The 23675-nt window shown below is 34.9% G+C and overlaps 1 protein-coding gene and 1 long non-coding RNA gene across 15 annotated transcripts; both read right to left on the reverse strand.

Moving 5' to 3' along the window:
- Nucleotides 1–3170: 3170 nt before the first annotated feature.
- On the reverse strand, nucleotides 3171–5118 carry LOC140006121 (uncharacterized). Its single transcript, XR_011813743.1, has 2 exons — nucleotides 4869–5118; nucleotides 3171–4675 (listed from the first exon to the last, which is right to left on the reverse strand). It is a non-coding gene; the product is annotated as an uncharacterized lncRNA (long non-coding RNA).
- An 8207-nt stretch (nucleotides 5119–13325) lies between these two features.
- LOC113692526 (putative disease resistance protein RGA3) lies at nucleotides 13326–23458 on the reverse strand. 14 transcript variants are annotated; one of them, XM_072080857.1, is made up of 7 exons: nucleotides 20117–23458; nucleotides 19438–19759; nucleotides 19080–19293; nucleotides 17313–17424; nucleotides 14596–14660; nucleotides 14282–14471; nucleotides 13326–14163 (listed from the first exon to the last, which is right to left on the reverse strand). In XM_072080857.1, the coding sequence occupies exon 1, from the start codon at nucleotides 23160–23162 to the stop codon at nucleotides 21636–21638; it is 1527 nt and encodes a 508-aa protein (XP_071936958.1). In that variant the 5' UTR covers nucleotides 23163–23458; the 3' UTR covers nucleotides 13326–14163; nucleotides 14282–14471; nucleotides 14596–14660; nucleotides 17313–17424; nucleotides 19080–19293; nucleotides 19438–19759; nucleotides 20117–21635. The 14 variants fall into 14 exon arrangements, with proteins under 14 accessions (XP_071936958.1, XP_071936846.1, XP_071936760.1 ...); XM_072080745.1 differs by having other exon boundaries at nucleotides 14596–16648; XM_072080659.1 differs by lacking the exon at nucleotides 17313–17424.
- Between the last annotated feature and the right edge of the window lie 217 nt (nucleotides 23459–23675).

Here is a 23675-nt window from a genome sequence, read left to right on the forward strand (position 1 = left end):
CAGAATAACAATGCAGTTTCTGAATCTTTTGGAAATGTTACTACCATTGGTGACGAAAGAAATCGGTTTTGAGCATATAGAGTCAATTTGGTACAAGTATATTTCTTTGCAAATATCTTTGTTGTTTTTTAAATTTATATTTTTATGGGTTATTGCATTATGATGTAGTTACTGCTAGAAATTATTTTTTATGTGATGGTTTTTTTTAAGCAAATAAAGCTGTTTAGGAATATTTTTATTTAGCAAGTAAAAGGGTAATTTAGAATTTTTAAAAATTTTGTCACACAAATAACAAAGTAAGGTAGGTAAATTATATTTTTAAAACTTTAAAAGTATTAGGTGATATTAAGAGAAATATCAGGGAAGGCTTTGATATCATCCCATATCTCAATGGTTGTTGCATCGACAAAGGACAACCATTTACGTCCAAGATAAAATTGAATTCAGAATTCCCTACTTAGAATTCATCCCATCTTAGCATCCAATCCAATCTTCCGCCAACGTGAATCATAATTTGGTCTTAATTACTGATCCTCAAGAATTAAAATTAGAACATGCATCTTATTTTGTTTGGTTTCCTCAAGTGCTAGCAGCAAGAATTTTTATAGGATCAGCTAATGGTTAGTTTTTTTATTAATACAAACATTCTAAATAAGCTTGTGAAATCAATTGATTTCATATGCAATCCAAATAAGATTATGAACTCCTTATTTGTTTGATTAATTTCATATACTAACGACTGTACTTGCCAAATAATTGATGGTGACCGTAATAAAATTTCTTTGTTAGGGGTCAAAGTTCTTCCTTTCCGCACTGACTACGGTGCATGCTGCTTCTTGGCTAAATAATCCGGCTTTGTGACTTCCAATTTCATATTCATTAACACACAAACACAGAAACTCTCCCTAATTATTAATGAGCGAGAAATTTCACTTGTAGATAATATAGTCCACGTTCTGCCCATCTGAAACTCCCCATATTATTTCTAGGTTCCAAACAATTATTTTCTTTTGTTTTCGAAAGAAAAAGTTTGAGTGATTTCAACTCTGGTTATCACCAGGGCTGAAACATGATAGACTTCTGTATTTATTTATTTTTTTACAAAAAAAAATACGACTAAGAATTAGGCTAACTGACAAGAAAAAAGGCACAGTTGATTGATTTAATTCTAGCCCAGGGCCTGGTTAACCAAGAAAAGTACATAGCGGTTGAATGTTCACCCAATAAAATGAACACTTGAGAATCTGAAAGAAGAAGCAATGATTCTTTTTCTTAAACCTGAATCAATTTTCTATGCTTAGACATGCTTTAACATAAAGCTTCATTTCTTTTAGGATAAATTAACTTTTACCTTCTTATGGTTTGTTGATTTATCACATAACCTCTCTATGATTTAAAAATTTATAATGATATTTGTAGTCGAAAAAGATTTTGTTTTTTATTTTTGTATTTAATTTTTTTATATTTTCCTTCTATCTTTTTGTTTCTTATTTATTTATCTTTTATTTCCCTTCCATCTCTTTTGGATTTAGAGAAAATTAAGATTTTGTTGGCCAGAGTATAGATTTTCAGAATCATCTCTTCTTTTCCCCCAAAAAAAAAATGTGAGAAAGAAAAGGACAAAAGAAAAAAGAAAGGAAAAAAATAGTGAAATGGTGAATTTATCAGTTTATTAGTTTGATTTTGACTTTTTATTATTGACCATTAGTTCTAACTAAAAAACTAAACATGACACGTTAACCTAAACTATGAGGAAATTATATATAGGTTTTTAAACCATAGGAAGATTGTATTGTAAGGCATCAAATCACAAGAGAGAAAGGTAATTTACCCTTTCTTTTATGTGAACTCAGTTTACAATAAAACCAAACTTTTTCTCCAAGAGGCCTTAAGACATTGGCAATTGTAGGTAGCACGCGCAAAAGCAATAGAACATTCAATTCCAGCCATAGATGTACATGGCGGCAAGAGTTGTTGACCTGAGAACAATGAATGTGCTACTGGCTACATGCAATGTCCTGAATCGAAAAATGATGGACGAAACTGGACTGCAAGAATCAGATAAGATGATTGCTGATTTCTTGCAAAATGGCGACCCAAGAAAATCTTGTACATTTGGCTATTTGATTTCTTGCAAAAGCTCAATCAATATTTGTGTTCGTTGTTCTTACTGACCTAAATCAGTAAGCAGACATCAAATCTTTCTGCTCAGTCTACAAGTACCAGAAGTGCCATAGAAACTATATTAGCTTTTGTTCAAAACACTGAAAAAAGAGAAAGTGCTATAAAAATAACGATAATGAGTGGCACCCACAAGCATGAGAGGCAGAGAGCTCTAGAATTGCCATGAAGGCCAACTCTTTGAGACAGCAAGATGCAACAAGTAGAGCTAATCACAACTATTTGACTCTTAAAATCTCAAATCATCGCACTTGAACATAAACTTCAGTAGAATGAGATTACTCGTATTATAAATTATCAGACTACCAATCTCACAACCATTGGGTTTAAGTCCAGATCATAGCTGAAGAGAGTCAACAGAATCCCATCATTTAAGAGACACAATAAGAAAGCCAATAATCAGATAATTCGGAGCAAGATGGTGAATACATTTCCATGAGGTGGAGGTTCAGAGTAAGCATTTCCATCCCAATAGAATCTCAAATTTAAAGAGGTTTAGCTACCTTCAGCAATCATGATGTACAACTAGAAGTAGCAAACATATGAGATGAGCAAAAGCAAAGAATTTTGTACTGTATATGTAAATACAAAAAGTTTTCAGCTTTGACATTGTGCTTGACTGTCCACATCAATAATCTGCTCTTGAACATCCGTATTCCATAATCGAATTTAACATATGGTTAGTGATATTGTTTTCTTCCCTGAACAGCACTTGTAAGTTTGTAGAAAATGTTAGCATTGATTATTACGCTGGAGTATGTTGTCCAGAAGAAACAAAAACTAGAATTAACTCTTAAAGTCTTTGTCCATCATTGCTTATTCATAATTTTCTGTGCTCCATCAAACTTTGATTTAACAATCTATTTCATGAATGTAGACACATTACCATTCTTTTCTAGCAAATGAACTTTTAGCGTGCTTAGTTGGATGAGGAGCTTCTAGATTCAAAATCTAAGGCAGGCATGTTTGCCAGCATTGCAATAAAGATAGAAGAGCAATTTCCATGTCATTTTTGAGCTGGGAATCTTACACAAAGAAAGAGCTTCTTTTTGTTGCCTTTGTTCGAAAAGTAATAAGCAGGATAGAAGACTTGATACTAAGTACAGCTACTTATCCATTTAGAACAAAATCAATAACCTGATGCTATTTCTAGAAAATTTGCAAGCTTCTCACGATCAATGTGTTTCTCTATCACCAACCAAACCTCTCAGGATGATCACCAGAAATTCACGTTAATGATGTCCTTGATCTTGAGAGACTTTACATATGTTGGGGAAAGAAATTTTAGCGAGCAGTTCATAGAGGCCAGCTGAAAAAAATAGAGCATCTTATCAAGTTTTAGACACTAAGAAGAAAGAAAAGTGTACCTGTAGTGTGCCATCCTAGTCATTTCTCTCCAATTGAAACAGGATCTGATTCAACAAAGTTTTCAAAGGTTAAGAGCAGTTGTAGATTCCAGTTGACGTTTGAGCCTGATATCATTGCACAACAGAAAACTCGAACTGGGACAATATGTGGTCAACAAGAAAGCTAATGAGAAAGTTCAGATAATTCAACAATACTTTGGTTCTGTCAATCTCACAAAAGGGTAAAATGTTTGTTTACAGAGTTGTGTTTACAGTTATTCCTATGACCATTACATTAGTTTGGTTCCGACCGCAATGCAACGCAAGTAATTACAACTTAAAAACTTGAAAATAATGATAGGCACTTTTCGTAGCACATGCAAAGCATCCCATATTGAGGCATTGATGCACAATAGAGCTATGGGACAATGAGGCACAATAGAGATCCACATTCAACTACTACCATAACACTGGGTAGATCTAACTCCTAACTACAAGCAGCATGCCAGAGATGACAAATTGAGTTCTAAAACATGTAAATCAGCACCTTATTATCATGACAACAAATGTCTGAATCATTTGCTAGTTTAAAAGCATCAATGAGGTTCCCTGTTGAGCTTTGGGCCTAAAATCACTCCAAAGCACAAAAACTCAAACTCAGGATGGCATATAGCGTAGCATACAACTAAAGGAAAATTTCAATAATTGCAGGTTTTCTGTCATTGTAACCAAAGCCCCAAAAGAAGAAATTTACCATACAAATACTAGCAACCAACAATCATAAAAACAGAGAGAGCTTGAGAGCCTTTATCAAGGTAGGTTCACTAAGAGCAGCAAGTAGCAACAAACAGGCTTGACTAACTACCAGAATGCTCCAAAACATTCCGCTTAGACTTGAATGTTGGAAGACACTCCACCAAGTTTTGTGCAACTTCATTGCTTGAACAGTACACTTCCTTGGCTAACTCAAAAATATCTTCAGGACGACAAGATTTCTTTTGTTTTGTGGATATCAAAGTGGTTAAAAGTCACAATTGAGCAATGAAAGAAGAGAAGCATATCTAAAATTACCAGACTTTTTGAACCAAAACATGAAAGCGATGACCAACAGCTGCGAAATAATCCTTGGTTGACCATAGTCTTCATGGCTAGAAAGTCAAAACCAAGGAAAAGAGACTCAGAAAACCATCATATATGACTCTGATAGAGCAGTTACTAATCAAATGGTTCGGATAAGTATGTAAGCCCATTATCAAGAGAAAAAAGTTCAGAGAAACCATTTCATTCCCGTAGAATCACAAGTTTAAACAGAGTGAGCTGACTTTAGCAACAATAACTTACAATCCACAGAAGCAGACATGTAAAATCAACAAAAATAGACTGCTGGCTGTTTTAAACGTTGATGGGCTATTTATAGGAAATGCAAGCCAAAAGTTATTGAGTTCCAGCCATATAGATCGTCCTGAAGAAGCTTCAAAATTCTAACCTCCGTTTGTCTAAGCAAGAGACCACCAAAATCAGTTTGGACAGTATTGAAGACAGGAGTGTGGTCAGAATTGTAATTTAAGGACATATAGAAAAAGTTCCTCAAATTTTCTACATACCCTATGGAATATAAAACGCATTTGCATTTTAAAGAAAACTCATTTCATCCTGATGCACACCGTGAGTTTAAAGAGAGAGCTAATCTTAGAAATCATAATATACAACTGATTGGCTGACATACATGATAAACAAAGTAAAGTCAAATCTTAATTTCTTTTATATTGTTACTTGATTAGTTGATTTGTTTCATTTTTCTTTTATGCAAAACTTGCTTTGGTCATCCAAGAAATATGAAGACATGTAACCATCGCATATTGATGGTAATTTTTATGAACTACCTATAACTTTGAATCATGATTCTGAAACCTAAGAATGACATTAAACAAAATTGAAAAGAACCACTACATGCAATTCTTCATTTTTGGTTAAACGACTACCAACATAAGATGTAGTACTCAACATCATATAGACCAAGTAATATTGGAATAATAACAAATCTTAAAGTAACAGAATCATTCTAGACATGCCATTTTTAACTGCAAAAAGAGAACATGAAAACTCAGAAAATCATGTTGCATGTAATGGCGCAAAGATACAGCTTCAAGAAAGGTGGCGAGCAACTTGTGGAGGCTGGCTAATGGAGAATAAGCAGTCACAAGACGGACCAATACTTTTCTGCAACTAAGTTGCAGCTAACTTGAGAGACAAGCAGTCTGAGATAGAAAAACAAATTGAGGTCCATAACCAATGAATTACTAACTCATGTCATGACCACAAAAGCTACAGCTGATTTACAGTTTGAATCACCACATTCACAATGTAGATCTCAGGCTTTGGCATTGTTTTCTAACATAAACTGGCATGCAGATGTGAAATCTTTCTGCTCAGTCTACAGATACAAGTAATGTCACAAGAACTATCCTAGTTTGTGCCCGAAACTCTGAAAGATGACCAGTTGAGTAATTTAGAAAAAGAGATGTGGCGGCCAACAAGTATGACAGGCAGAGAAAGCTAAAGAATCTTCATGAGGCGAATTCCCAGAGCAGCAACCAATACATTCTGTAAGGTCATTGAAAACACACTTTGAAGGTACTTGAGGTAGACCTATTTTTAAATAAATCATTAGAAATTAGAAAATATAGAAGCAAGAATTATTAAAGATGGAAATTTAAGATAAATAGGCATTTTTTCCAAGTAAAGTTTGTTACTATCATTTAATAAAACCTTTTGTAATGACATCGAAAATACACTTTGAAGGTAATTGAGGCAACTCTCTTTTAAATAAATCATGAAAAAGAAAATGCTACAGCTGATTGACAGTTTCAACTTTGGAGGCACCATATTCACAACAACAAATCACAAGCTTTGCCAGCCAAGATATGAAGAATAAAAAGACTGTGCCCAAATGTGATCCAGTTAAGAATCAAATCAATTTCAAAAGTAAAGGCAGTAATACTAATTAGGGGCCAACAAGGTTTATCCAATAAACTGGAAACATAATTTATTCGTTTAGGAAGGGACCATCTATACTGAGTAAAATTCCAGCACTTGGTTTTCAATATCAAAGACCTCAAATCTTTTGGTGATTCTTGGAGTAGAAATCAAAGGGAAAAGTGTTGCTTTGATCTTGGAGTACAATTATCCTGATTTGTGAGAAATTTAGGTAGCATGGCACGAATGCTAAAATTCCATGTTCCACCTTAACTTATAATACCTAGTAACATGTCATGCGCTTTGCACGTAATCATACTAATCCAACATATAACATTATTGAGATACTAAATTCTTTGTTAAATTTTGACTTTAAACATCAAAATAGATTAATTCTTTTGGTTTTCAGTTTCGTTAACTAGTTCTTTGAAAAATTCTAGTTTAGGCGTACATATATTGCACGCTGCATTCCACCCCAGTTGCTATGACTAATAACTTATTCAAAATTCTTTAAACAATTGAACTTTAAGTAAATGAAACAAACCTTCAACGAAGAACTCAAACTCATATATAAATCAAAATGCACTCTTCTAGTAACCAATCCAACACTATATAGCCTTGACAATAGACCATAGAATTCAAACAGAATAGTAAAATGAAACAAGAAATAAATAGGCTAAGAAGGTTTTGATTTAATGATTAAATTACTTCAAGAATAAGAGTTCCTAGATTCAATTCTCCGAATTTTTACTTCTCATGTATGAAAATAAAGTATGAACGTAAAAATGAGCTAACCTAATGTTTCAAAAAAAAAAAAAAAGAAATCACCTAAAACTACAAAGGATCTTTGTATACTCTTAAAACTTATGCCTATATTTCTTCTTGTTAATTTGCAACCTAAACCTTTTAACTTTTTGAGTATCTTTCCATTTCAAAAATTGGAGATCCTTGATATTTGTAGTTGTCTTGACCAATTCAATTTCTTTCCTCCATTTCATAATTAGTTTGCATGCATTTTAATGGTGAGTTTATCCACGATTTGTATAGAATACACCTAGGGCTGTCAATCCGTCTTTGAGCTTGGGGTTGCTTGATTAATTTTAAAAAAATCTTAGGTCGAATGAACTTTAGCAAAGAATAATTTGAAATATGCATTTGCAATCCCGTTAAAAATTTATCTTCATACCTTTTGCAAGGTCATTGAAAACACACATTGAAGGAACTTGACGTTATCCTATTTTTAAATAAAATCATTAGACAATAGAAAATATAGAGGCAAGAATTATTAAAGATGAAAATTTAAGAGGTACTTTGAAGACATCAAAAATACACATTGAAAGTACTTGAGGTAAACCCTTTTTTTTAATAAATCATTAGCATTAAAAAATTAAGAGGAAAGAATTATTAAAAATAGAAATATTAAAAAATCTACCGAATTGTCCTTTTAGATAAATTTTGTATACACAGATAGTGTATATACAAGTGGGGTTGACTGCATGCTACCTTCATTGTGGAAGCAATTCTTTTTGTTCCTTGGATACTTTTTTCAGTGGAAGGTTTTAGCTCTGGCTGGAAGCAGCGAGGAACTATTCTTTGCTTTAGCAGAAGCAACAAGACTTTGACAAACTTGTATGCTTTTGCAACAAGGAAGAGGTTGATACTCGATCCGGGGCCTCACAATTTATGTTTTATACAATTTCATACAAGTTAATCTTTGGTGTAAATTAGTCGGATTTCGGTATGAATCAGGTCCAGTTTAATGTAAATCAGGTGCAGTTCATTATATATTAATTTGTTATTATTTGGTATAAATCAGAGACACTTGTATATAAGTTGATTATTATCATTTAGTGTAAGTTAAGATTAATTTGGTGTAAATTGAGAGTAAATTGTTAATTTATACCAATTTATGCGTAATGGAACTTGTGAGGCCCTATTTCCTGCATAGAATTTTCAGTTGAATTCTTCAATACTTGTCGTTGTTCGGGCCTTCATGTGCTTTTGATCCACATGCTGGAGCCTTGGGTTGCATAAAATATGACAATACGACAAAACAGGAAAAAAGAAAGGGAAAATGGCAATCATAATTGCAACTCCGGCAACCATTTTTTTTTTTGGTTAAATACAAAAAAACTCATTATGATTAATTGAATGTTCAAGCTAACTCCCTATGCTTTCGAAATCTATATAAAATCCCCTTATACTTTTGATTAAAATAAAGGGCAAATTACACTTTACCCTCCTGTGGTATAGTTGATTTTCACATAACCTCCCTATAGTTTTAAAAGTTATACGTAACATTTTTATAATTTAGACTAAAGTATCAAAATGACGGAAATAATAACAAAATCTATGAAAATGTCAAAATTACTAAAATATAGAAATATAATATATATGGCACTCTAACCCTGTATGATTTTATATTTAACATATAATCCCGTTATGGTTTAGTACTTTATCATATTACCCCCTCATGGTTTTCAATATATATACATAACTTCCTGTGGTTAATAAATAATTTTCAACTTTATATAGGGGTATTTTTGATATTTTAGCCATCTCTATTATGGATTGCAAATTCCGTCATTTTGATACTTTAATCCAAATCATGAGGGGGTTATCTATAACTTTTGACATCATAGTGAGGTTATGTAAGAAAATACTAAACCACAAGGAGGTAAAGCATAATTTGCTCTAAATTAAAATATTAAGTTTTTTGTTATAGTTAACCGCCGTAAAGGGTAAGTTGGTTATTTGATTATAAGGCAATTTATATTATATAGAATGGGAAAATAGAAATTTTTTTTCTCTTCTTTCCATCCATACGCCTTACAATGTCTCTCTTTTTTGTATTTTTGGTTATTGTATCTCCTTCTCACCACCTGACCTTCCCTTTTCTTTCTCTCTCTTTTTTTTTTTTAACTTTGTCCCTATTCACCTCTGAATCACCCATAAATTAGTACTATTCAAATCCAAAATCTTATGACCCAAAATGATGACGTCTTCAAAATTTTGGAAATGGATGGAGTGGTTGATCTACTCCTTCATTTGTGCATATATGGTATTTCTGTCCATGGTGCCAGCCTATTTATGTCAAGTAATTCCGTGCGGTGGCTGCTTGCGGTGCACAAGAGCGGTTATCTGCTGAAGATGATACAAGAAAAGATGATCATACCTGTGATTTGGTGTTTTACTACATAACCCTTCTATAATTTAAAAACTTAAATATAATTCCTTCATAATTTGGATTAAAGTGTTATCATCATTTTTTTCCATTAAAACTAACGGTCAATAGCAAAAATCAAAGTCAAACTAATAAATAGACAAATTCACATTTTCACTACATTTTTGCCTGAGAACAATGAATGTACTACTGGCTACATGCAATGTCCTGAATCGAAAAATGATGGACGAAACTGGACTGCAAGAATCAGATAAGATGATTGTTGATTTCTTGCAAAATGGAGACTCAAGAAAATCTTGTACATTTGGTTATTTGATTACCTGCAAAAGCTCAATCAATATTTGTTTTCGTTGTTCTTACTGACCTAAATCAGTAAGCAGGCATCAAATCTTTCTGCTCAGTCTACAAGTACCAGAAGTGCCATAGAAACTATATTAGCTTTTGCTCAAAACACTGAAAAAAAGAGCTAGAAAGTGCTATAACAATAACGATAATGAGTGGCAACCACAGGCATGAGAGGCAGAGAGCTCCAGAATTGCCATGAAGGCAAACTCTTTGAGACAGCAAGATGCAACAAGTAGAGCTAATTACAACTATTCGTGAAAGTTCCATGAATATTGTTACTTGATTAGTTGATTTGTTTCACTTCTCTTTTATGCAAAACTTGCTTTGGTCATCCAAGAAATATTGTGCATTTGGTTATTAACTACAAAAACAAGATATTAACTCAAGCTTCCAATGAAGACACATTTTTATAATTTGGGGATTAAAACTGCTTGTGTTAAAATTTGGGTACAAAAACTACATTTTTCTCTACTTATCGTTGCTCGGGCCTTCATCTACTTTTGATCCACATGCTGGAGCCTTGGGTTGTGTAAAATATGACAATCAAGGATTTAAAATACGACAATCAAGGATTTAAAATACGACAAAAAAGGAAAAAAGAAAGGGAAAATGCCAATCATAATTGCAAATCCGGCAACCATTTTCTTTTTGGGTTAAATACAAAAAGCCTCGCTATGATTAACCGAATGTTCAAGTTAACTCCCTATCCTTTTGAAACCTACAAAAAACCCCCTTATGCTTTTGATTAAAATAAATGGCAAATTACACTTTACCCTCCTGTGGTATGGCTAATTTTCACATAACCGTCCTATAGTTTTAAAACCTATGTATAACTTTTTTATAGTTTGGACTAAAGTGTCAAAGAGATGGAAATAATCATTTGTAACAGAATTTATGAAAATGTCAAAATTACCAAAATATAGAAATATAATATGCATGACACTCTAACCCTGTATGGTTTAATATTTTATCATATAACCCCCTTATGGTTTAGTGCTTTACCATATAACCCCTTTATGATTTCAACATCTATACATCACCTCCCTGCGGTTAATAAATAATTTTCAACTTTACATAAGGGTATTTTTAATATTTTAGTTGTCTCTGTTATGGATTGCAAATTCCGTCACCTTGATATTTTAATTCAAATCATGAGTGAGTTATGTATACCTTTTGACACCATAGTAAGGTTATGTAAGAAAACATTAAACTACAAAGGAGATAAAGTGTAATTTGTCCTAAATTAAAATATTAAGTTTTTTGTTATAGTTAACAGTCGTAAAGGGTTAGTTGGTTATTTGATTATAAGGCAATATATAAAATGGGAAAATAGAAAATCTTTTTCTCTTCTTTCCATCCATACGCCTTACAATGTATCTCTTTTTTGTATTTTTTGGTTAAAACATATTGTATCTCCTTCTCACCACTTGACCTTCCCTTTTCTTTTTTTTTTTCTTTTTTTTAACTTTGTTCCTATTCACCTCTGAATCACCCATAAATTAGTACTATTCAAACCCAAAATCTTATGACCCAAAATGATGGCGTCTTCAAAATTTCAGAAATGGATGGAGTGCTTGATCTACTTCTTCATTTGTGCATATATGATATTTCTGTCCGTGGCGCCAGCCTATTTATGTCAAGTAATTCCGTGCGGTGGCTGCTTGCGGTGCACAGGGGCGGTTTTCTGGAGAAGATGATATGAAAAAAGATGATCATACTTTGTGATTTGGTGTTTTACCACATAATCTTTCTATAGTTTAAAAACTTATATATAATCTCTTCATAATTTGGATTAAAGTGTTACCATCATTTTTTTTCCGTTAAAACTAACAGTCAATAGCAAAAATCAAAGTCAAACTAATATATAGACAAATTCACCTTTTCACTACATTTTTTTTCCTTTCTTTCTTTTTTTTCTTTTCTTTTCTTTCTTTCTCTCTCTTTTTTTTGGAAGAGAAGAGATGATTTAAAATCTGTACTTGGCTTATAAAATCTTAATTTTCTCTGGATACAAAAAAAAGGAAGGGAAATGAAAAATAAACAATTAAGAAATAGAAAAGATGGAAGGAAAGTGAAAAAAATAAATTAATAAGAAACCAAAAATGGAAGGGAAATATAAAACAAATAAATAAGAAACAAAAAATACCAAATCTTTATTGACTGCAAATATCATGATAGGCTTTTAGACCAAATCTTTTATGGTATTTTCTACTTATTATTTATCTATTCTTTATTTAAATTTCTTCTTTTTTGTATTTGGATGAAAAAAAACGAAAATAGTGAAAGAGTAAATTTGTCAATGTATTAGTTCGACTTTGATTCTTTTTTTACTATTGATAACTTTGATGGAGAAACTACCGGTGACCCATTAAGTCACACCATGAGAAGGTTATATATAGGTATATTAAGTCAAATCATGAGGGCAAAAGGTAATTTGTCCTAATTATTATTTTGTTTGCTTAAAATCTTTGAGAATTTGGGCAAAGTCCAGAGACCACAAAGTGATAATTTCCATACTACTTATCTGGCTGGTTGGTTCAGTATGGAGGAATATGTGTACTGGATGTCCACCTCAATACTCAGACTTGGTCATACACCATGTAATTGGCCACGAATTGGACTCTTTTCTTTGCATTTTAACTTGTGAAAGTTGTTCAAATATTCTCTCGTACTTTAGGAAGTCTTCTAAAGCATCAATGATACTTGAAAGAAGGAATTTAACAACTCATATCTTAGACCGTATTCTTCTATTAGCCTCCTATCCCATTTATAATTAGTTTTCACACTCAATATGTCTTGGTTATGTTTCATGTGCAAGATTTAAGTGGTGAAAATTTGAGGAGTTTGTTTAACCAAAGTACAATATGCTTTTCCCAGGGAAGCTGCTTGGCTTTTTACTGCAAAATAATTTCCCAGGTCAATGCTGGGATTCCCTTTTTTTTTTTTTTTTTAAGTGGCTTGTTTGTGTTGTCATCCTGCACTTGGTTTTGTGAATTGGATTTTGACTCTTGGCTGGCTTGTTCAAACTTCCAAGTTTCTTAAACACAAGTACCTCCCGGAATAGAGAAAATACCAAATTGAGGGCCGGCTTCTACTTTGTGTATTATCCGCAATCAGGTTTGGTTAGGCAGAGCCAAAGAAGAAGTAAGATTTACAGCAACTAGTAGGCGTTGTTCTGAAGCCGCGGATTAAAACGCATACACAGAGTCATGCCAGTAAAGAGAGAGCATTGGCAATCAAATATCAGAGGGTGAATTACACACAATCCCCTTGTAGTTTTGAATAATACCACATTTCAAAATAAGAAGATTTACTTGTATTGGCCGTCAAAGTCTTAGAGGCATAGAAAAGTAGAAATGCATTCCTTGTTACATATCCTGAGCTAGCAATGAATAGGATTTGAAGCCAAGAGACAAGTTCACATAGAAGTAATTTTACAAATAGATGCTATGTAAAATATCAGTTTGATGAACTAAGGTTGACCTTGTATGTTCCCATTTAATTCTTGATCCTGTTCAATTGATTTCCATAATTTCATCTCTCCAACGTTCCCATCCACCAAGTGGGATCCTCTCTTGAATAGAAATTGGTGCCTCAATTCATCTGATTTAACATAAATAGAAGGGCTCAAGCTGACTGATTCTTGTGCTCCGAGTCCTGTCTGAGATTTACAGATACAAAGAGCAATGGAAAAAGTATCATTGGGCACAACTTGTAGTCGACTGCAGAACAGTGAGAAAAAATATGTTGCCTGTTATAGAGCTAAGATACAACTTCAAGAAGGATGCAAGCACCTATCAGGGTTCAGCTAATCCACATCTTTCTGCTGCTTTGAACTACAAGCAGTATGGAAGATATGGCAAATTGAGTTCCAAAAGAAGTAAAATAGCACCTCATTAACATGTCTACAAATTGCTGAATTGGTTGGACAGTTCAACAGCACCAGACAGACAGGGAAGATCTCAGGCTTTGGGCATCCGAGGCAGAGAGCAAAAGGGAATTCCATGCCGGATGTTTTCATCTGATCTGACTGAATCAGGATCTGGTTCAACAAGGGATCACAGGACTTCATTACAAATGATAGTAAGAGCGAGCTATCAAGGTTAATGTTGATCTTCGAGTGTAAAATCACTGCAAAACACAAAAACTCAAACTTAAGAAACTCAAGACAGCATGTAGTCAAGAATAAAGCCAGCACATAGTTGCATGACATTTTTGTTGTATTTGAAACACTAAAATAAGAACTTACCATGAAGAGATGAGCAATATCAACAAGTATAGGTTGTAGAATGAGCTTCATAGCCATCATCACAGCGGATGAAATAATTGCAGCCAACAAGCATGCTTGGCAGTCTCGACTAACCACAGCGATATGCTTCGAAACTGGCAGCTTAGACTTGATTGTGTTAGAAGATGCTCTGAAAAAACATCTTCCATGGCTGCTCCAAAAAACATCTTCCATTACGAGAAGATTTCTCAAGTTTTAGTTGTAATATATTCAGAATCAAAGTATTTAAAAGTCAAAATTGCGTAGTAAAAGAAGAGTAGTATATCTGAACTTACTGGACTCTTAGAACCAAAAACCAATTTGATGACCAACACTCTGGAAACTCCTGAAATCTTTCAGGCTAGAAAATCACAACCAACGAAAAGTGAGACAGAAACCCATCATTTACAAGACTTATCGAACAAATCACTAATCAAATGGTTCAAGAAGCTTGATAAATGCGCCCTCAAGGGGCCATTAAACTTTGGAGCCACTATTTACTCCCTCTAGAATCATAAGCTAGGGAGCTGATCACTTTAGCAATCACATCTTACATCCACAAAAGCAGATATATAAAATCAACAAAACAAAACTCCTAGTCACTTCAAAACAGAAAACTGGAAATTGCATGACATTCTTGTTTGGTCAATTATTCAGAAAGCTAAATCAATATTTGTTCTTGTTGTTCTTTTCTAACCTAAATCAGCAAGAAGATATCAAATCTTTCTGGTCAGTCTACAAGTACCAGAAGTATCATAGAAACTATATTAGTTTTTGTTCAAAACACTGAAAAAGGAGGAGTTCTATAACAATAATGACAATGAGTGGCAACACAAGCATGAAAGGAAGAGAGCCTCAGAATTGCCATGAAGGCGATCTCTTTGAGACTGCAAGATGCAACAGGCAGAGCTAATTACAACTATTTTACTTAAATCTCATATGACAACTTCAGTAGAGGATAGTCTACCAACTCTCTACCGCTTGAAAAACATCTTAACATCTTAACCCAACATTAAGTAATGGAAGAAGATTGTTGGTATTATAAATTATCAGACCACCAATTTCACAACCAAAGGCAGTGAGAGTAACTCGATTGACCATTGGATTTAGGTCAAGAGATCATAGCTAAAGAAAGATGATAAATATATTGGAGCAATTATGTCGAATCCCATCATTTAAGAGACATAATAAGAATACCAATTATCAGATAATTTCGAGCAAGATGATAAATATATTTAAAAGAGATCAGAGCAAGCATTTCCATCCCGGTAGACTCTCAAGTTTAAAGAGAAATAGCAGTCATGATGGAAATACAAAAGTAAACTGGAAGTAGCAGACATATGAGATGAGCAAAAGTAAACTGCTAGTTTTTATTTTAAAAAAAGAATTTTGCACCGTAGATGTAAATACAAAAAGTTTTTCAGCTTTGGCATCGTGTTAAACTGTCCACACTCCACATCAAATAACTTGCTCTTGAACATCTGTTGAGCTTTTAGCTTTGACAAACTAAATTTCTAAAATTGCCAATTTACTTCGATAATTCACAGCTTATAAGGTAGTACAATTAATGATTGAGATGTCTATTTGCAACCTGCAATCAACTTGCAAAATGATAATTCTTCAGTCCTTACTGTTACATTACTAGACAACATCTTGGAAACAGACGTTTTAAAACTTCAGATATTTTGCAACAAAATCATCTTACCATACAATATTTATCACCTGATATTGGATAGATTTAAAAGAATTTAGTAATGATTTTACTGGAGTATGTTGTCCTGAAGAAACAAAAAATTAGAAATTGACTCCTAAAATCTTTGTCCATCATTGCCTCTCTATAATTTTCTGTGTTCCATCAAACTTTGATTTTGACAATCTATTTCATGAATGTAAACGCATTATCATTCTTTTCTAGCAAATTGATAACCAAATGAACTTTTAGAGTACTTAGTTGGCCGAGGAGCTTTTAGATTGAAAATCTCAGGAAGGCATGTTTGCCTGCATTCCAATAAAGATAGAAGAGCAAATTTCATGTCATTTTTGAGCTAGGAATCTTACAGAGAGAAAGGGTTTCTTTTTGTTGCCTTTGATCTAAAACTAATGAGCAGGAAATAAGGCTTGATACTAAGTACATCTACTAATCCATTTAAAACAAATTCCCTAACGTTACAGTACTTCTTGAAAATTTGGAAGCTTCTCATTGTCAATCTGTTTCTCTAATACAAGCTCTACCGCCAACCAAACCCCCATGCTCATCAGCAGAAATTCACGGTAATGATGGCTCTTGATCTTGAAAGACATTACATAAGTTGGGGAAAGAAATTCAGGTGAGCAGTTTGTAGAGGCCAGCTGACAAAGATAGAGCATTTTATCAGGTTTTAGGCACTAGGAAGAAAGAAAAGTGTGCCTGTAGCGTCCCATCCTAATCATTTCTGTCCAATTGAAACAGGATTTGATTCAACAAAGTTTTCAAAAGTTACAAGCTGTGTAATTCAATCAGTAAGTAAGTGCAATTGTAGATTTCTGTTGACATTTAAGCCTGAGATCATTGCAGAGCAGAAAACTCGAGCTGAGACAATAAGTGAACAAGAAAGCTAATCAGAAAGTTCAGAAAATTCGACAATAGTTTTGTTCTGTCATTCTTACAGAAGGCTAAAATATGTCTTGTTTGTTATGAAACTAAATGGATAAACAAGTACTGAGTCGTGTTTACAATTACAGTGGTTTGGTTCCAACCACAAAGCAAGTAAGCACAATCATAAGCTTGAAAATAATGATAGGCAATTTGCATTTTACATTGAGGCATTGAGGAACAGTAGAGCTATGGGCCGCTGAGGAACGGTAGAGCTATGGGGATTCACATTTAACTGCTACCAAAACACCAGTTAATTCTAACTTCTAACTGTGAGCAGTATGCCACAGATGACAATTTGAACCCTAAAACATGTACATCAGCCCCTCATTATCATGACTAAATATCACTGAATCGTTTGGACAGTTTAAAAGAACCTACCCCAATGGATATCTTAGACTTTGGCCATCTGAGGCACAGAGCGAAAGCGAATGCCATCCTAGATGTCACTATTCAACTGAAGCAGGATCTTGTTCAGCAAAGAATTGCAGGACTTTCAAAAAGTAAAGACAGTAAGAGCCATCGATTAGGTTCCCTGTTAAGCTTTGTGCTAAAATCACAGCAAAGCACAAAAACTCAAACTTAAGACGACTTTCAGGACAGAATAAAGCTAATGGAAATTTTCAGATAATTGCAGGTTTTCTATCATTGTAACTGAAGCCCCAGAAGGCAAAACTTACCATAAAAAAAAAGAAGCAACCAACAATCATAAAAGCAGAGAGAGCTTAAGAGGCTTTATCAAGGTGGATTCATTAAGAGCTGAAAGTCGCAACAAACAGACTTGACCAACTACTGGAATGCTTCAAAATATTCCACTTAGACAAGAATGTTGGAAGATACTCCACCAAGTTTTGTGCAAGATTTCTTTTGTTTTATATGTGATATATTACATATTAAAGTGGTTAAAAGTCAAAATGGAGTAGTGAAAGAAGAGAAGCATATCTAAAATTACCAGAATTTTTGAACCAAAACATGAATTCTTCATGGCTCAAAAGTCAAAATGAAGGAAAAGTGAGTCAGACAACCGTCATATATGACTCTGATAGAGCAATTACTAATCAAATAGTTCAGATAAGTTTGCAAGTTCATTATCAAGATGTCAAAGTTCAGAGAAACCATTTCATCCCCTCAGAATCACAATTTTAAATAGAGTGAGCTGACTTTAGCAATAATAAATTAAAATCCATAGAAACAGACATTTAAAATAAACAAAACTAGACTGCTAGTTGTTTTAAACATTAATAGGATATTTGTAGGAAATGCAGGCCAAAAGTTATTGAGTTCCAGCCATATAGATGTTACTGAAGAAGCTTCAAAATTCTAACCTCTGTTTGTCTAAGCAAGAGACCACAAAAATCAGCTTGGAAAGTTTTGAAGAAAGGAGTGTCATCAGCATTGCTGATCTAAAGACATATAGAAAATGTTTCACAAATTTTCTGCAGATGCTATGAATATAAAATGCAAATGCATTTTCCACGGACAAAAGTGCAGAGAACTCATTTCATCCTGATGCAAATCGTGAGTTTAAAGCTGAGAGCTAATCTTAGAAATAATCTTTTACATTGTTACTTGATTAGTTAATTTGTTTCACTTCTCTTTTATGCAGAACTTGCTTTGGTCACCCAAGAAAATCTTGTGCCTTTGGTTATTCATACACAGACAAGATATTAAGTCAAGCTTCCATTGAAGACATGTAACCATCACCTATTTATGGTAATGTTTATGGAGTACCTATAACTTTCAATCAAGATACAGAAACCTAAGAAAGACGCCAGACAAAATTGAAAAGAACAACTTCATGCAATTCTTCGTTTTTGGTCAAGCGACTACCAACATAAGATTTACTCAACATCATATAGACCCAGTAATTTTGGAATAACTATGAATCTTAAAGTAAGAGCATCATTCTAGACTTACGATTTTTAACTGAAAAAGAGAACAGGCAAGCTCATAAAATCATGTTGTATCTAATGGAGCTAAGATACAACTTCAAGAAGGGTGGTGAGTAGCTTGCAAAGGCCAACTAACAGACAATAAGCAGTCATAAAGACAGACTGACAATTTTCCGCAACTAAATTGCAGCTAATTTGAGAGGCAAGCAGTATGAGACAGAATAGCAAATGAGGTCCATAATTGATGAATTACTACCTCATGTCATGGCCAACAGGTTGAAGGCATCACATTCACACCGTAGATCTCAGGCTTTGGCCATCTCAGTCACTTAGGAGCGAAAGAGAGTGTCATTCTATATGTTTGTCTCCAATTTGAAAATGATGTGGTTGAAGAAGGAATAATGGGATATTGATACGTATGGCAGTAATTAAGCCATTGAGGTCTCCCGTGAGCTGTGAGCATAACACCACTGCAAAATAGAATACTCAAAACTCAAGACAGTGTATAGAAAATCATAAAGCTAACTAGAAAATTCGGGTAATTGCAGGACATTTCTGTTCAACAAATCTTGCAGAAAGCTTAAGAAAAAGAGATATTGTCATTGATTTCAAACCTAAATAGCAGATACAAAATCTTTCTGCTCAGTCTCAGGTACCAAATTCTTATTGCTAGACCTCGTGACTGAAATGGCAGACTGACAGTGTGCAAGCTTCGACAATAAGGATATTTGGCTATTTGAGGCAGCAATATGAAAGAAAAGAGGGCCATCATAAACATTTCTGTCCAAGATACTGGGTTTGCAATTGAATGAGCAATTACTGCTAGTTGTTCTAAACGTTGATAGGTCATTTGTAGGAAATGCAGGCCAAAAGTTATGGTGCTGAAGAAGCTTCAAAATTCAAACCTCTGTTCGTGAAGCTATTCTTCTATCAATCCTACAAAAACAAAGCATAGAACAGAATATGAACAGAGATACAGTAAAACATCAAAGCACGAAACAGAACAGGTGCTTGCGGTCATTCTAATTGATAGTTACAAGAGTATTACTATTATGTTGTAAGGAGTAAATGAAGAGCACCAATATTTTGGACCTAATAAGAAATGCTAATGCCGCAGCTTTGAGAGATAATAAATAGGACGATAAAAAGGGAAAAGAGAAAATTGTGAAAATAACCACGGGTACTTTTTTAGGTTTTCTCACGAGAAGGTTAATCAGAGGGGGAGGTGAAGAGAAGGGGAGATTGATTGATTGTAAAGCAAATTAAGAAAGAGGTTATTGAAGGCAATCTTACATGATTGAATTTGATCCAAAGATGAAAGTTGGTTATTAATCGGTTATGTCTAGGTGTTGAATGTGAGAAACTTTGGACCACTGGGAGTCGGCGCCGCTGCTCTCAGGAGTGCATCTTTCTTTTAACAGAGGAGAACCATAAACCTCCAGACGTTTTAATTTGGTGAGACTTCTCGTGGCATCCTCAGAGGGTAGATGTCCAAGCTCTTTGAAAAACCATAAGTGCAAGTCTTCAAGAGCCGCAAAGTTTCCGAACCAATCTGGCAGAGCTTTTATACCTCCAAATTGATATAGCGTTAGTGACGTCATAGTGGTCAAGTATTGGATCTGAGGTGGCAGGGACTCCATGTATGGCAACCCATATAAGTCTAATTCACGGAGTGCGGATGACGAAGAGGAGGAGGAGGATATCAATCCAGACCAATCAAACTCATTGTAAATTGAAGAATTTTCATGATCATCTGAGAAGGGACCAATTACAAGCTTCCTTAAGCTGGTTAGGATACCAAATCCTCTGGGCGTCATGCTTGTTTTCAGTTTGGGACACCAATATAATCCCAGCTCCAAGAGAGAAGGCGTTTGTCGCAAATCAAGTGGAAAGGAGATAAGATTGTCGCAAGCAAAAACCCGAAGCTCCTGGAGAGAGGTACAAGAGTGTAGCATGTCACCTGGCAGATTCGTAAAGTTGAAGCAATAAAATGCCAAATGAGCTAACTTGGGGAGTGTTGTTGGCAAATCCATTAACCATCGAGGAAATTGATTGCCCATAAAATACCAAATTACCAACTCCTCCAAATTTGAATGGGGTCGAAGGCCATCTAACACATCTTTGTCGTTGTAGTTGTCGCCTTCTCGGTTGTAGGCCCACTCAAGTTGCAGCCTAAATAGATTTGCCTTTTCAGATAGTTTTGCTTCCTCAGCTTCTTCCTTATCCTTTGCTAGTTCCAGATTGCGTATAGTTAAACTGCCTTTGAGGTTCTTCAAGCTTCCAAGCTCTCCAATTCGTCGACCCTTCTCTCGACCCACGTTAAAGAACTCCAGCGTCTGAAGGCAAGTCAGCCGTCCCATCTCTAGCGGCATTTGAAATGCTTTATCCATGATGTAAAGGTGGAGATGTCTCAAGCTAATCAAATCGCGCATCCCCTTCGGAAGAACTTTAAGAAAGTGACTATTTAGCCTCAGTGTCTGCAAATTATAAAGTTTGCAAACAGATTCCGGCAAAGTTTCACTTGTGGAATCCTCAAAGTTAATGTACCTCAAGTGTCTCAGTTTGCCAATTGAGATTGGCAGATTCTGATTTTTTGCACCGGACAAATTCAAAACGTGCAAATTCTTCAACTTCATTAGCATATCATCAGATAAGCTACCCTGACTCAGAAACAATGTATGAAGCAAATTTGATCGACTCTCAAGAAGATTTTTTGCACCTTCTCCAAATGAGTCTATTACAAGACAACGAACCTGATTACTATTGTCTCCTGAACCAGTCTCCGAATTAATGAATTTAGTAGACTTTGACATTATTGATTTTGAGACTTCGTGCACCATATCATGCATTTTATAACATTCCTTCTCCAACCGTCTCTTATTTCTTCCAGCAAAGAACTCTGCAATAAAATTTCCAAGTAATACTCTCCAATTTCCTCCATTGTTTTGTTCTCGAGACCTGCATGGAGGAAACCTTCTGCCATCCAAAGTTCGATCAGCACATCCCCTTCCATCTCAGCATCCTCGGGAAAAATAGAACAATATGCAAAACATTTCTTGACGGCTGGTAATGGCAAATTATCAAAACTAAACTTAAGTATTTGCCTCACATGGTCTCCACCTGCACTCAAAAGCCTATTCTCCAAAATTGATTGCCACTCCTCTTTTCTCTTTAAAGATAATAGACCTCCGATTACACTTGCAGCCAATGGTAGACCGTCACATCTTTTGATTACTCTCTCTTTAATTGCTTTTAGTTCATCAGGTTCTTCTTCCCTTCCAACTACTTTTTCTTTTAGGATAGACCAGCAAAGATCATCAGGTAGCCTTCCTAAGGCATAGGCTTCATCATCCATCCTCAGAACTTTCAACACAATATCTGCCAGTTGACCAATACGAGTAGTGACAAGACACCAGCTTCCATCAGTTGGATTGAGCCCCTTCAAGGTGGTGAAAAAGTCATCCCACAATGCCTGATTATCATCCCACACATCATCAAGGACAAGGAAATATCTTTTTCCCTCTAGTTGATTCTGAATTTTTTCAACGATGACATTCCTATCATCCACTTCAACCTTTTCTCCCGTCAATTGCACTAGTATGAGTTTGAAAAGTTCCACTACTGGAACTTTTTTTGATACGCAAACCCACAACTTTTTCTGAAAGTGCCCATCAATTTGGTGATTGTTGTATATCGATTTAGCCAAAGTTGTTTTGCCTAGACCTCCCATACCAGTTATGGGAAGACAAGAGACAACCTTCTCAGATGGGCTCAACAGCATCTTCACTATCTTTGATTCATCATCGGCTCTTCCAGTCATTGGAACAGCAACCGAGTCGGTCTGCCGATTTCTTCTGTCTCCAGCATCAGCAGCAGCAGGGAGGGCAGCTGTCATCACTAACCTACTGACCAGCTCCAATCTGTTGGCTTCTTCATTTATCTTATTCAACTCAAGGTTGATGTCCCTGACCTTAGAAGCCATTCTCCAACGAAAAGCAAGATTAATGTTAGAGAAGGAGAAGAAGCAGCATACCTTGAGCTTGTGTCGGTTTCGGGACTCCACCTGTTGACGAAGGGATTCATAGTGGAGCTCATCCAACACATTGTCCGCCTCATAAGCCACCTCCTCGAGACTCTTCAACCATTCTTGCACTACCCGGTCCTGGTTTTGTTGTCTTTCCTCAGCATCAGCCAAGAAAGCATTGATCCAGCGGAGAGTACGTGTCATGCTGGCAACATCCTTCTTGAACCCAACTAACATACCAATCCTGTCAGTGGCAAGAGATACTGCCGTCTCCAAGGCAACCTGAATAGTGGCACTGATAACAGGGTCGGCCATTTCTTCTTCCGTGGATATACAGCTCTGAGATCAAGATGGTTTTTTTTTTTGATGGAAGTGTTTTTGCAGCGAGGAACTGGTAATCTTATCTAGGCTAGTATAATTGGTTATGAAGAAAGGAGCATTAATAATTATTGCGCGTAGACGTGGAGTTCTTCTCTGACAAATTTGGAAGCTTTTGCATTGGCATGTTTACAGAGTAACTTTCTCAATAACCATTGTTTTTGTCCACTTACATGCATGTCATTATTGTTAATCCTTGGAAAATGAATTTATGACATACAGTAATTTGGTCTGAATTTTGTTCGGTTTTGGGAAGCAATAATTAATGTTCTCTGTTTTCGCACTAGCTATGATGCATTTTGCTTCTTGGCTTAGTAATCAGGCTTGAGATTTTAAATTACCTTTTGTACTTTAGCGTTTCAAGTACATAACATGATCGGTATGAAATCCCAACTTATGTTTCCTTGTTGCAAATCTTGCCAAAACTTTATAAGAAATGTCTTATCAATT

The sequence above is a fragment of the Coffea arabica genome, chromosome 1c (assembly GCF_036785885.1).
Source record: "Coffea arabica cultivar ET-39 chromosome 1c, Coffea Arabica ET-39 HiFi, whole genome shotgun sequence".
NCBI classification, from domain to species: domain Eukaryota; kingdom Viridiplantae; phylum Streptophyta; class Magnoliopsida; order Gentianales; family Rubiaceae; genus Coffea; species Coffea arabica.